We start from the raw sequence: 12,744 nt of genomic DNA on the forward strand, positions 1-12,744 counted from the left end.
TAACTGTGCAATATATTGGCTTGTTTATTCAAAATCATTCTAATCTAAGTATGTATTACCAGTCTACTTCAACGTTGAGACGTGCCAATTTAAAGAATAACACAATAAGTAAAGTGGGATAATGTGTACTAGAGGGTGCCGATCGGCCCTTCTTGCGCTATCCACTAGAGCTTTAAATTTCGATATCGAAAATCATATCACTTTTGAATTCAATGTTCTTAGCATCCATACCTTGCTTCTTACCACCGTTTGACTTCGAACCAGCTGACTTAGTGCCCTTGTTGTTGTTTTTCCGTTTCGAGGCGGCTTTTCCACGACCACCGTGCATGCTAGCCTCCTTGCCGGCTACAGCTTCCTTGTCTCCCGATTCCGAATCGAACGAAACGCCACTATCGTCCTCCATCGCATCCTTCTCGTCGTGCTGATCGCTGCTCGAACAATGCTCATCATCGTGATGTTGCTACAGAGAGTAAATGCATCAAAGTTGTTTCATCCATTAAGCAATGTAAAAATCTTATCGTGTATCGCTAGATTAGAGCGTGACCTGCATACATACCGCTTCTTTTTCATCGTTATCAGTGCTTTCCCCTTCGCTCATACGCCGAGCATCTGCACGACGTTTCACTTCCCTACGTTTTTGAGCTTTCTTCTTCATGGTAAGAATGCAAGAGTTCGATCTGTAAAGAATTCGCAATGTAAAACACATCTGCTAAACCTTATCAGCATCGATCTTACCTAAACAGTTGCTTCCGAATGGAGCTATTGAATCGTACCGTCTTACGACACTCCGACTCTCCAATCGATCGTGCCATCTCGACCGATGTACCCAAATCGTCCACGGACGAACACTCGCTGATGCTACGATCGTACGAGCTGCGCTTCAGGATGCTCTTGTACTTTCGCGTGAGCACTGGTATCGTGGGTACTTCATCTTCTGCACCGTCCGATTCCTTCAACGGACAACACTCGGACACGCTGCGAGCTTTTCTCGCCTTCGTTTCGGGCGTATCAATTGCTGTACCCGATGGCGTTGGGTTTCCTGTTTTCGATCCAACCATCGGCTGCTCGAAACTTCCCGTGCTGGCTTCATTCTCCACTATTACCTTCAAATTATCGCAGAACGAATCCGACAGCGATCGTTGCTTCTTCTTCTTGCGCGAGTTTCTTTTCGCTTTTAGCATTGTTCTGGCCTTCTCCGCCTCAGAACCATCCTTCTCATCGCACTCCTCAGCAGACGTGGCCGAGAAGGCTTCAGGCATGGAAGATTTATCTTCCTCCTTTTCCGTTTCGACTTCATTCATCCCCTCGTGGAACGTTTGGTCAGTGTCCTCCCGCTTGGTAATCTCGATACTCATCAGTCCATCCGATTTTACCTTCGCAGAGGCCTTTGCTTGACGCACCACTGCTATACACAAGCTGTCGTCTTCGATTTCCTTCCCGAATTTATTGATTTTATCTGTTATGTCTTCCATAATCGAGTACTCCACGGTTTCGTGTTCTCCCGGACCAGCATGATAGGATGACACGTTCGACGTGTTGAGAGTGATCTGAATGATCAGATTGTTATCCCATTCTTCGTGCTGAACTTCAGTTACCTGTGCGTTGGGGAAGCGCACAAAGAACACATAAAAGCAGGGGAAGTATCCATTACCTAGGTTCGAGAATCGACAGTACACCGAATCGGTCCGGTTGTCCAACTGAATCGTGCTCGGGTCCACATTGCGTACGTTGAGCGTGAACGCGAGCAAGTTCTCCATCTTGTTGACAGAAAATTTGGGAAATACCGTTTTCTTTGACGATTCCATCACGGATGGTACTGCTGTAATCTTGCCTATTCGGGAATCAACACTAGCCGCTGGAATGGTATTGATTTCTTCGATCAGCTTTCCCGACTCTTTCGTGTGCGTTGCCGCAGCGTTAACACTGTTAATGTCCTGCAGCGTTATGTTTCGTTTCCGCAGTACGGGTAGCGTCACTATGAGCGATCGCTCGTCGATGTTGAATGCGGCCTTTCCTTCGTTCTCCTTTACCTCGTAAGGCAGCTTTAGCTCTAGTTTGTATTTGGCTGGCTTTTCACTCACCAGAAACAACATTGTCTTAGTTACATCCAGCGCACACTCGGATGCCGACTTTAGCAATGGCAGCGTGATGATCACCTTGAGCTCGCGTGGAATTGTTACATCGATTTTAGCATCGAGCTCGTTTGTCATCTCTTCATACTCGACATCACGACACTGGATGATTTTGTACGTTGGTGTAGCGTAAAACGGGTTGCCCGTACCAATTACCGGCGTTCGATCGATGTTTTCCTTGTTTTTGGTCTTCTCTGTACGCTCGTTGTGCGATTTAGGGATTATGTTTTCAGAAAGATTGGAATCTCCCTTCGAGTTTGGTGCATTTGGGAGTGGCGGAAGCAATTTGTCGAACAGTTCGTCCTTCGGCAAACTATCGCAATGGGGCATTTTTTCACGAACTACCGAGGAACTTGGGGTACCTTTGTACTGTAGCTTAGGGAAACGAAGATTGGCCCGATCCAACCTCACTTTGAACGCATTCTCCACGGCGTCGAGTGATGTATCGTTGAGCAGCTTGCGGAAGCCCCCATTCTTAGAAGCCAAATGTAACGAATCCGGATGGAACACAACATCGTACACGGCACACTCAACCTGCTTGTTGTCGTAATCTCTTCTCGGCTGTGTTTGAGCGTACGGGATGCTCCATTTGAGACCCTTCGTGCCGTCCTCGTTTACGCCGGAAGTGCTGGTAGGTTTCTGCACCAGATCGGACTGACACACGTTAATGAATCCTTTCTGCTTGCCGTCAACAATTGTTTTGATTACGTAACCCGGCGACGGCTTCAGAAACTTTACATCGTATCCTCGTTGCGCTTCCAGCATGGACAGTTCATCTTCATACTGTTGCTTATTATCTCGCAGCTCGTTGCAGTACTCCATGAACAGGCCACGGAACTCCTTGTTGTCCAAACAACGGGTTATGTTTCGGAACTCGTCTCGCGAGATGTTAAAATCTTTCGTCGACATCTTTAGGTGCGTTGTGTAGCGAACAATACAGACTGATTATGGCCGGTAACGATAATGAACAAAAATAACTATTACGCAGTATACTTTGTTTATAACAAGATAAATTTGCAGGTGTTTCGTTGCCAAGACCCCGGCAAGTTTTTTTTTATTTTATGACAACTTTTTTGTGCAGGCAATTGCACTACGCGCAATCGTTGGACGTTTATGTTGACATTCATAACATTTTTTTTTATTTTGTTTGTCAATTGCAAAGTGGATAAAGAGACTAGGTGGGCTTATCCCTAACGATTTGACACCTGCGCTGTAGAAAAATGAATTAAAATTTGACGTTTGTGGGTTCGATTTTTTGTCAATGTATGTGTGCGAATCATTCGGAGTGTGCTGTGTGTGTGAGTGAAAATGTACGTATCACAATCGAACCCATAAACGTCAAATTTGTTTTCAATTTTGAGGGGGGGGGGGGGTTTATCAGGTCAATATGGCATCTGAAAGGCATAGTTCGCCGGCCAGAACATGTATTTCGTTTCCTAGCAAGTATTTCATTTGCCTCAACATGAAAATCCTGTTGCCCAATATGATTTTAGAGATTATTGCTTTAGCTTTTTCACCGGGATTGTTGCCTGCTCCTGCTCGTTATTTGTATCATATTTTCTAATTTATTTTTAATGCTTTTTTATAGCTTTTTTTAATCAAATCATATCATTTAATAAAGGGTAAGGGCACAGCTTTACGCTGTTGTGCCATTTGAAGCAGAATTTGTTAGATTCATTAAATTATGAGAAGTTTTATTACGAACATTTCGAAAACATATGTAAGTGCCAGGTTTAACAATCCCGTAATAGCGTAGAATGCAATAAAACGGTTTGATATTGTGTACGGAGTGTAAAAGAACTAATAAACTATTTTTTGCAATGCAATTATACTTCTTCCGTTCATCTATTCGAAATATATAATTGCTGGAATAAAAAGTACCATGCTAAATTTTTGTTTGTTTACATTTTGCTCGGAATAGGTTTGACACATGCTACACATACACATGCATGTTTTCGAAATGTTCGTGATAAAACTTCTCATAATTTAATGAATCTAACAAATTCTGCTTCAAATGGCACAACAGCGTAAAGCCCCGTTTATTAAATGATATGATTTTATTTAAAAAACTATAAAAAAGCATTAAAAATAAATTAGAAAATATGATACAAATAACGAGCAGGAGCAGGCAACAATCCCGGTGAAAAAGCTAAAGCAATAATCTCTAAAATCATATTGGGCAACAGGATTTTCATGTTGAGGCAAATGAAATACTTGCTAGGAAACGAAATACATGTTCTGGCCGGCGAACTATGCCTTTCAGATGCCATATTGACCTGATAAACCCTGTATGTCTACCGCGTCAAAGCTATAAGCCCACCTAGTCTCTTTACCCACTTTGGTCAATTGTTTGACTATGAAGAATTTATCCGCTGATGTGCATATGTGTGAGTAATATGAGATAAAAGTACACATTTACTGCAAAATACCGAATCCAAACATTCTTCAATATCCAAACGAGTTATAAAAGATATTTTTTTTCTCACAGAAAAAACATCATTTCTATGGAACAGTGAAATGTGTTTGGCTTCAAGAATTTTTTTAGATAAATATTTACCACTTACACACGCACACATTCACGCCGATGTGTATTGTAAGCAAATGCACACAAAATTGTAATAAAACTCACAACTACAACGGCATCCTGTGCTGGATCCGTTCTGTCAACAGTTTGTTTACGTTTTGCTACAGCTGATTTGTCACCTTCGCACAGATGACATTACCTCCACATCAACAACGTTCTCAGCATAATGTTTTGAATTGTTCGTAGCACGTTTTTGCGCAGTTTTTTCTACAATAAAATGTCTCGTATTATTATCAAAAATATTCCTAACGGGGTAAGTAGGCAAAAAGCTTTACAAATTGATCGATACCAAAAATTATCGCTCTTTGGCTATGTTTCAGTTCGATGAAGCAAAGCTTCGCAATCACTTCAGCACGTGCGGCATCATCACGGATGTACAGTTGAAGTACACACCGGAGGGGAAATTTCGAAACTTTGGCTTTATTGGCTTTGAAAGCGAGGAAAATGCGACAAAAGCAATCGCTCACTTTAACAACAGTTTCATCCGAACGTCCAAAATAACGGTGGCACCGTCTGTGGCGCTCAGTGAATCGAAATCCCTAAAAGTATGGAGCAAACATGCCCAAAAGCCGGCCGAACCAGTCAAACCGATCGTTGAGGAGAGTAAAAAGGCGGGGAAAGAAAAGGCAAAACCACAAACGGCAAAGGATGTTCTCAGCCAGTATAAAGATGATCCAAAGTTTCAAGAGTTTCTAGACGCACACAAACGAGCCGGCAAATCGATTTGGGACAATCAATTTCAACAGGAAGATGCAGAAACAAACGATAAAGGTTCCGATGAAAAAACGGCAAGCACAGATTCCAAACCTCCGGCTGCAGAGAAATCCAACGATGCGAGCGATAAGAAGGCGCTAACGAAACCCATGATCCCTATGTTTGTGGCCAAGGTGGTCAACATTCCGCGAACAACAAAGCGGCAAGATGTGATACGATTCTTCAAAACTGTCAAACCATCCTCGGTGCGTATTCCACCGAAAATTAAGGGTTTTGCTTACGTGGGCTTCAAAACCGAGGCTGAGCTTAACAAAGCGCTGCTGATGAATAAAAGCTTTCTCGGAGGAAAGCAGGTACAAATATTTGATTTAACTGGACGCGCTAAACAACTTGACGTAAAAGGTCAACCGAACACGAGCAAACAAGAAAAATGGAATAAGCAGATGGCAAACGCACCCAGTGAAATGATATGCGAGTCCGGTAAACTGTTTTATCGCAACTTGGCGTACTCGGTACAGGAAGAAGATATTCGAACGCTGTTTGAAAAGTACGGACCGGTGGCGGAAGTTGATGTACCGATCGATCCCAACACACGCAAGATAAAGGTGAGTTAAATGATGATCGTAACTGTGGTTGGTTTATTAATCGATCTTCTCCTTGCTTTGGTAGGGCTTTGGAACAGTTACATTCATGATACCAGAACACGCCGTTACGGCATATAATGAGCTCAATGGTACGGATCTTCATGGGCGCATGTTTCACATCCTACCAGCAAAAGGGCCATCAGATGAGACGGCCGAAAAGGAAGGAGAAGACGCAACGGATGACTACAAAAAGAAAAAGGAAAAAGAAATGAAAAAAACGGCCCAATCAAACCACAACTGGAATACTCTCTTCATGGGAGAGAATGCGGTTGCCGAAGCGGTAGCAAAAAAGTATGGAACGACGAAGGAAAGAATATTTATTTCGTCCGAGGGCGAAACGAGTGCGGCCGTCCGGCTAGCGCTCGCTGAAACGGAACTTGTGCTAGAAATGCAAACCTTCCTAAAGGAACATGGCATTTCGCTGGACGCATTTAGCTCGAATGAGACGAAACGTTCGAACACGGTAATATTGGCAAAGAATCTTTCACCTGGTTGTACGACGGATGCCCTGCGTAAACTATTCGCACCGCATGGTCTGTTGGGACGTGTGGTGTTACCACCGAGTTCCGTTACAGGTAGGTTGTGCTGTGCTTCTTGATAATAAAAAAGGCCATAGAAAGCTAATTCCATTCACCATTCCATTGCAGCCATTATCGAATATCTCGATCCCAGCGAAGCACGGAAAGCATTTAAAAACTTAGCCTACAGCATGTTTCAGTCGTTGCCCCTATTCTTGGAATGGGCCCCTATAGGCACATTTACATCTGCTTCCTCGGCACCTTCCGAGTCTGCTGACGATACACCAAATAAAGCAAGCTCCGAACAGGTTGTCAGTGAAAAGGAAAACATCGACGATATGGAACCGGAAGATGGCACGACAATATTCCTTCGTAATCTTGCCTTCACCACCAATGAGGACGCAATCCGGGAACGATTCCGGAACGTGGGTGTTATCCACTCGGTAGAGGTGGTACGAAGCAAAGATCTGTCCGGCAGTGGACAAAACGAAAGCCGTGGTTATGGTTTTATCCAATTTAAGCGTCGTCAGGCAGCGGACTATGCGCTAAAGAACCTGCAAACGGTTAATCTCGATGGTCGAATGGTCGAACTGGTACGCAGCGATCGTACACTACGCACCGCGCAGGATGGAACCGACCGCAAAAAGTCGAAAGCACAAAAACAAACGGGCAACAAAATGCTGGTCCGCAACATTCCCTTCCAGGCTAGTGCAAAGGAAGTGCGCGATCTGTTCAAGTAAGTAGTTCGCATTGTAATGGCGCTTAAATTGTGCTTTTTAAGTTACGTTTTTGTTAATCTATTATTCATTTTCCCTTGCAGACCCTTCGGTGATATTAAATCACTACGTTTGCCGAAGAAAATGGCTGCCGGTGCGGATGAAAGTCATCGTGGTTTTGGTTTCGTTGAGTTTGTGGAAGATTCTGATGCAAAGCGTGCGTTCGATACGTTGGGCCGCAGTACGCATTTGTACGGCCGTCGTCTCGTGCTGGAATGGGCAGCACCGGACAACGATGTGGAAGAGTTGAGGAAACGTACGGCGGAACAGTTTGGCAATAGTGGGGCGGCTGGTGGTAAGCGAACGGCAACCGGGAAGGCTGTTTTGTCTACGGAAGAGTTTATCAGCGCGGGCCAGCGCAAGTCGGCAAACGATGACGACGATAATGATGGATATGATTAAAGATACTAAAATGGCGGTATGCTGCTACATGTAAGTTCAGATTATAATATTAAAATTCTACACCGATTATAAAGGAGAATGATTGTACGGATGCATTCGGTATACATCTAATAAAGTTCTCGTTAGACGAATCGTAGTTTATAAAAAAAACAGTTAGTTCTACAGTGCGTGACTTGTTTCTATTTAAGGAAGAAGAAAACAGCATCTGAAACGTTTACTTACACACGAAAACAATAAGCTTGTTTGTATAAGGAAAGGATAATCGAAACAGTTTATTAGTAAGAAATATTTCACCTTCTTATCTAATTACAAATGCATTGTGGTTGGCTGCACACACTTTCCTTCCCCATAGCTTTGCAATCCCTTTGTAAACATTGTCCTTCTTGGTTTTTTGTTAGTTTTCGCCTTATTTTGATATCTCATAAGTAACAGTTTGGTTTTCTTATTATAAGTAAGCTATTCTCAAATTGGTACACCTCAACGCCGGTTTCATATCGGTTCCTTGCAGTACGAACGTTTTGTGTATTTCTAAGTAATTCTAGACGAAACGTTCCCACTATATCTCACTGTTTTTTTTTGGAACGAATCGTTAGCCAAATGGAACAATCGAATGTACGATCAATCACGATCGAACGTAGCAGACAATCGTCATCACGGATGCCGAGGGGTTGTAATAATTGCTTCAAACCGATGCTAACAGCAAACGGACAATCCGTGAAATGTTTCAGCAGTTGCGAAATGTTTTTTTGTGGTCATCTCTCCGTTTCTCTTTCTTTAATTAATCTATAAAATGCTTTCCTATGTATGCTGATACGCCAATACGCCCTTACCTATCCTATCCGTACTAGTGGTTAGGACAACAGTAAGATACTCCCAAGACGAGAAGAAGATGTAGCAAAATCAGAAAAGAAAACAGTTACACCATATTTTTGACACAACATTCAGACATTTACCGGTACCGGAGACATGAAACTCTCGATATTGTAGATTTCATAAGCCTAGTTTTGTGAACAATGTGTACAATAACGGAATGTTTTTGGTAACGTTGGGTGTAAAATGAAAAGAGGCGCCAGAATTTTAAGGGACACACGGTGCATTTGTTTCTTTTGTTTTTTGGGAAATGTAAAACGGGACCTAAAAACCTGGATTACATCTACTTCGGGTCATCTGTGCAACGAACGGGTACGGTAAATCACATTCAATGCAGGTTTTTGTTTGCAAAACTGTAGTAACTTTCATCTACAACCACCTAAACAACAGTCTCTTCGTATTGTGAAAAAACGTCCTACGGGTAAATATTGTCCCAACGTACGAACAGCAACTGATGTAACGACGATATGTTATGCCCATACAGTGCGACTTTTTATCCTCGTGCTTTGCTTAATGGCGACTTAAAGGTAGTAAATTGGATGGCTTTGCTAATACCTCGCACGCAAAGCATCCGATCAAATGTGTCTTTTTTTGCAAAAGGGGGAATTATGTTTTGCTTCGAAACCGCTACAAACTAATAAACAAAATTGTTTGTCAGTATGATCCTTTCCATTACCCTATTATCTCGATCATAGTCATACCACACTCTCTTAGTTGAAAAGATCGAATGTTCTTTATCAACCACTAAACATTTAACGGGATGCAAGCCACACAAAACTGTGACCCACAAACAGATGTATTGTGTGGTTTTTGGTTTGTTTGCTACTGTCCATTGTACCTTGTGCACATGTTTTATCATACTGTTTTGTTTTGTTATTGCCTAATTTTAACATTTCCTTCACTAAGCGCTCCACTGCAGAATAATTTCATCATTTTCTTTTTTATTCATTTTGCGTTCATTTCGACTACCACTTCCAGACATTAAACGTCTAGAATCTTGTTGCGTATCGCTTCTCACTCTGTCTCTCATTTATTATCAAACATTGGAACTGTTTGATTAGTTGCAGCTATTTTTACAAATGTTCATTACTTGCTAGCATACAATGCAAAAGTATGTTTTTGTCTTTTTATTGGTATTGATAAATCATATGCTTAATGTCTAGGCGTTGTTTTAGAGCATAAATTGGATGAGCGGAAAATGTGTTATCGTACGTTTGCGGGGGCTTATAATTAAATAGATAAAATTATAGCATTATTAACCCATGTTTAAAATCGGAGTAATATCTTAAGTGTTTCTAATCAATAAACAAAAAGAACTTATATTCAAGCAAGGTTAAAAATCAGTTAAAAAAGCTAAAATCAAATCAAATCAAATAAAAAAAATCATTACATTCTGATAATGCAATGAAACAATACAATACAGAAAAGGAAATAATAACAAATAGAAAACGAATATTTTAACATACGTTTTTGCAATGGATTACTAAGAAACTAAAACAAGGGTTTTTACTTGTTTAACTTGTATTGCAGAAAAAATGCACGTCAAATAAAGGATATAGAAACAGTCTTCTTTAATATTCTGCATTGCGGCAATGCTCCATCGTTTACTCAATAACTTAATATTCCAAAATAAGTTGTAATATTCAAAATAATCTTCAAAATATGTTTTTACACAAAGATGATCTTCACATAACTCTTCCAGATATATTTAACATATAGTATATCATTAAGATCTACTAAAGCAATATCCAATAAAAAAAATCGACTAATACCTGCGAATTACAATATTCCGCTTCAAATAATCTAGAGAACAAATGTTTTTAAATTTTTAAAAGGAAAAGTAATTTCTAGTAAAGAAAATGCTTCGTAAAAAAGTTTTTCGATAGCCAAGAATGACTAAATTTCGTTTAGAAAAGCATAGTTAAATTAAATCAAAATTAATCTTTTAATAATAAATAATAATTTATTTAATAATAATAATATTTTAATAATGAAAATCAATTATCAATTGTCTTTCCAGTTATTAGCAATATTTCATAATTGATTTGATTCTCAAAACTGCAAAATTCCTTTAGGAAGCTAGGAACCCTGCAATCAACTTAAAATGCTCTTGTTCTTTTCATTTTGGATTCAATTATTAAATGGCGCCATTTTAGTGATCGATACTACTAGTGGTTGATGTCTATAAATGGATAAGCTCAGCTCATTTGGACTAATGTTACAATCTATCGTTATTCTAGCATATGGGTAACGCTTGCAATAAGCTTGTTGGTCATTAGAGAAGCGATGGTTTAGTAGAAATAATAAGTACCATAAACGTTAATGTTAATGCTAGAGAAATAATACTATTAAAAAGGGGATTCTTTATGGCATACAATATAAATAATTATAGGATAGAATTCGTGGTATAAGCTTTTTAGTGTGATCGGTTAAGAAAACAAATCACACGTTGAGATCATGCTTTTGTTTTGTTGTATATTACTATGTTACTGGATCGGTTCAGTTCCACGCGAACAAATTACTTCGGCCTGTCCTTGTTTGTAGTCGGTGTTCGCCACATGTTTTTTGTGCGCTTTATGTCTCACATTTATTCCATCTACGTGGTCGTCATGTCGGAGCATCGTTGAGCTTTTCTCATACATTGAGTCTGATAACGGTCTTCGGTCGGTATCGGTTAAAGAAAATGCATTGATTATAGTGTTTCCAGGTTTACACAAGTCACACAGATCTGTGTCCAAACACTAATGGGAAAAATTATTGCTTTTTTACAAACATCGCCCGTTTTTTTTTCTTAGTTGCACAAATTTCACGAACAAGTACACTCTGGACGTCACTCGATCTATCGCTGCCGACATTTTTTACTTTGATTCAGGCTAACTCCTACTCTACACGATACTTTTGCAAAAGGCGGTTGATTTTAGCCGGCTATATATGTTGACCCGATTGGTCGGGTCCATTTTGTTCCACACGTTCAATTTCATACAGTTTGTGCCCATAAATTCGACCCCACTATTAAAACCGACCCAAATTGCCCTTTGGCATTTGCTCTACAAGGAACCATGTCGGACAACATACACTCACACACACACATACAGATTTTTTTTGCCAAAATCCTTCATTCGGGTGCATTCGTCAATAATGTGCCGGAGGCTACCCTAGCCTATGTCAACAATTGTCCAAAAACGCTACTAAATAACGCTCGGTCTATTTCTACTATTGCCCACCGTACCAGCTGTAACAGCGACAACGGTTTGGGAATGGGGACTGACGTTTTAGCCAATGTGCCCACATGCCTCCACACTCGCAGAACTGCGCCAGAAGGCGCAAGTAATTCAATTAATATAATTTTACCAATATTATCCATATGTTGTGCCGCTCGGATCACAATCGTTCGCTTCAACTGGGCTTCAACAATGGCTGGCCTGGCTGGTCGGACAGCGGGTTTCGTTTAATGTTTCCAAAACAACCCTGGGTAATTACTACTGCTGCTACTACTACTACTACTACTTCTGTCACACTATCCTCTTCGGCCACTTTACTCGCTACAACAACAATAACAAGAGAAAAAACGATGTGCAATGTTTGGTGTGCGTGTGGCGTTTTGTAAGAAATCACGAGCAAGAGCAGTTGTCCAGATCGCCAAGAATTTAACAGCCCCCAGTGTATATCGTCTGGTGTAAGGTGCGACTCGGAAGCCATCAGCTACCATCACGCATCAGTGCCATTCGAATTCATTGTATGTTGCAGTCTTCAGCGCCGGATGCATTTTGAATCTGTTGCTTCGTCTTCCGGGATGATCTTCGAATGAGCGATCTGGAGAGGAGATATTGGACACAATCATTTCAGGACGATCAGCTAGAATTACCTTTCCCCCTCTACAAACCTTGATCGTGGTTTTGCTTTCACGTCCCCACCACTAACGCCTCCGCCGAGACCACTAGTGCCGCTAGTACCCTCAGACGTGGATGCCGCTAGAAAGGATGAATCCTTTGGCTTTTCACAACCTCCAATGGACGGACTTCCGATTCGTGATTTTGCTACCCATCGCAACCGAGGCACGTGCGTGTTTTTTGTGTTGAAAAGGCAGAAGAAGAGCAGAAAAAA

At 41.1% G+C, this 12,744-nt stretch overlaps 3 protein-coding genes across 14 annotated transcripts in view; 1 reads left to right on the plus strand and 2 right to left on the minus strand.

Moving 5' to 3' along the window:
- On the minus strand, positions 1 to 3,200 carry LOC125772234 (protein kintoun). Its single transcript, XM_049443710.1, has 3 exons — positions 736 to 3,200; positions 557 to 677; positions 1 to 460 (listed from the first exon to the last, which is right to left on the minus strand). The coding sequence occupies exons 1-3, from the start codon at positions 3,039 to 3,041 to the stop codon at positions 173 to 175; spliced, it is 2,715 nt and encodes a 904-aa protein (XP_049299667.1). The 5' UTR covers positions 3,042 to 3,200; the 3' UTR covers positions 1 to 172.
- A 1,634-nt stretch (positions 3,201 to 4,834) lies between these two features.
- On the plus strand, positions 4,835 to 10,428 carry LOC125772235 (probable RNA-binding protein 19). Its single transcript, XM_049443711.1, has 5 exons — positions 4,835 to 4,969; positions 5,037 to 6,035; positions 6,100 to 6,649; positions 6,722 to 7,328; positions 7,413 to 10,428. The coding sequence occupies exons 1-5, from the start codon at positions 4,934 to 4,936 to the stop codon at positions 7,768 to 7,770; spliced, it is 2,550 nt and encodes an 849-aa protein (XP_049299668.1). The 5' UTR covers positions 4,835 to 4,933; the 3' UTR covers positions 7,771 to 10,428.
- LOC125772245 (GTP-binding protein Di-Ras1) overlaps positions 8,010 to 12,744 on the minus strand; it is a 42,062-nt gene continuing 37,327 nt past the window's right edge. For 11 of the 12 annotated variants that reach the window (XM_049443739.1, XM_049443738.1, XM_049443734.1 and 8 more), the window contains 2 exons: positions 12,524 to 12,677; positions 8,010 to 12,453 (listed from right to left, as the gene is read on the minus strand). In XM_049443739.1, the coding sequence (XP_049299696.1) occupies positions 12,372 to 12,453; positions 12,524 to 12,677 (236 nt within the window). In that variant the 3' untranslated portion in view covers positions 8,010 to 12,371. The remainder of the gene's footprint in view (positions 12,454 to 12,523; positions 12,678 to 12,744) is intronic. The other variant, XM_049443741.1, reaches the window with a different exon arrangement.

This window comes from Anopheles funestus, chromosome 3RL (genome assembly GCF_943734845.2).
Source record: "Anopheles funestus chromosome 3RL, idAnoFuneDA-416_04, whole genome shotgun sequence".
NCBI classification, from domain to species: Eukaryota; Metazoa; Arthropoda; class Insecta; order Diptera; family Culicidae; genus Anopheles; species Anopheles funestus.

Coding starts and splice junctions, on each gene's coding strand:
- LOC125772234 (XM_049443710.1), bottom strand. CDS start 3,041: ATGTCGACGAAAGATTTTAACATCTCGCGAGACGAGTTCCGAAACATA. Junction 678..735: donor ATTCGGAAGCAACTGTTTAG/GTAAGATCGATG, acceptor AATTCTTTACAG/ATCGAACTCTTGCATTCTTA. Junction 461..556: donor ATAACGATGAAAAAGAAGCG/GTATGTATGCAG, acceptor TACTCTCTGTAG/CAACATCACGATGATGAGCA.
- LOC125772235 (XM_049443711.1), top strand. CDS start 4,934: ATGTCTCGTATTATTATCAAAAATATTCCTAACGGG. Junction 4,970..5,036: donor TCAAAAATATTCCTAACGGG/GTAAGTAGGCAA, acceptor GCTATGTTTCAG/TTCGATGAAGCAAAGCTTCG. Junction 7,329..7,412: donor GAAGTGCGCGATCTGTTCAA/GTAAGTAGTTCG, acceptor TTTCCCTTGCAG/ACCCTTCGGTGATATTAAAT.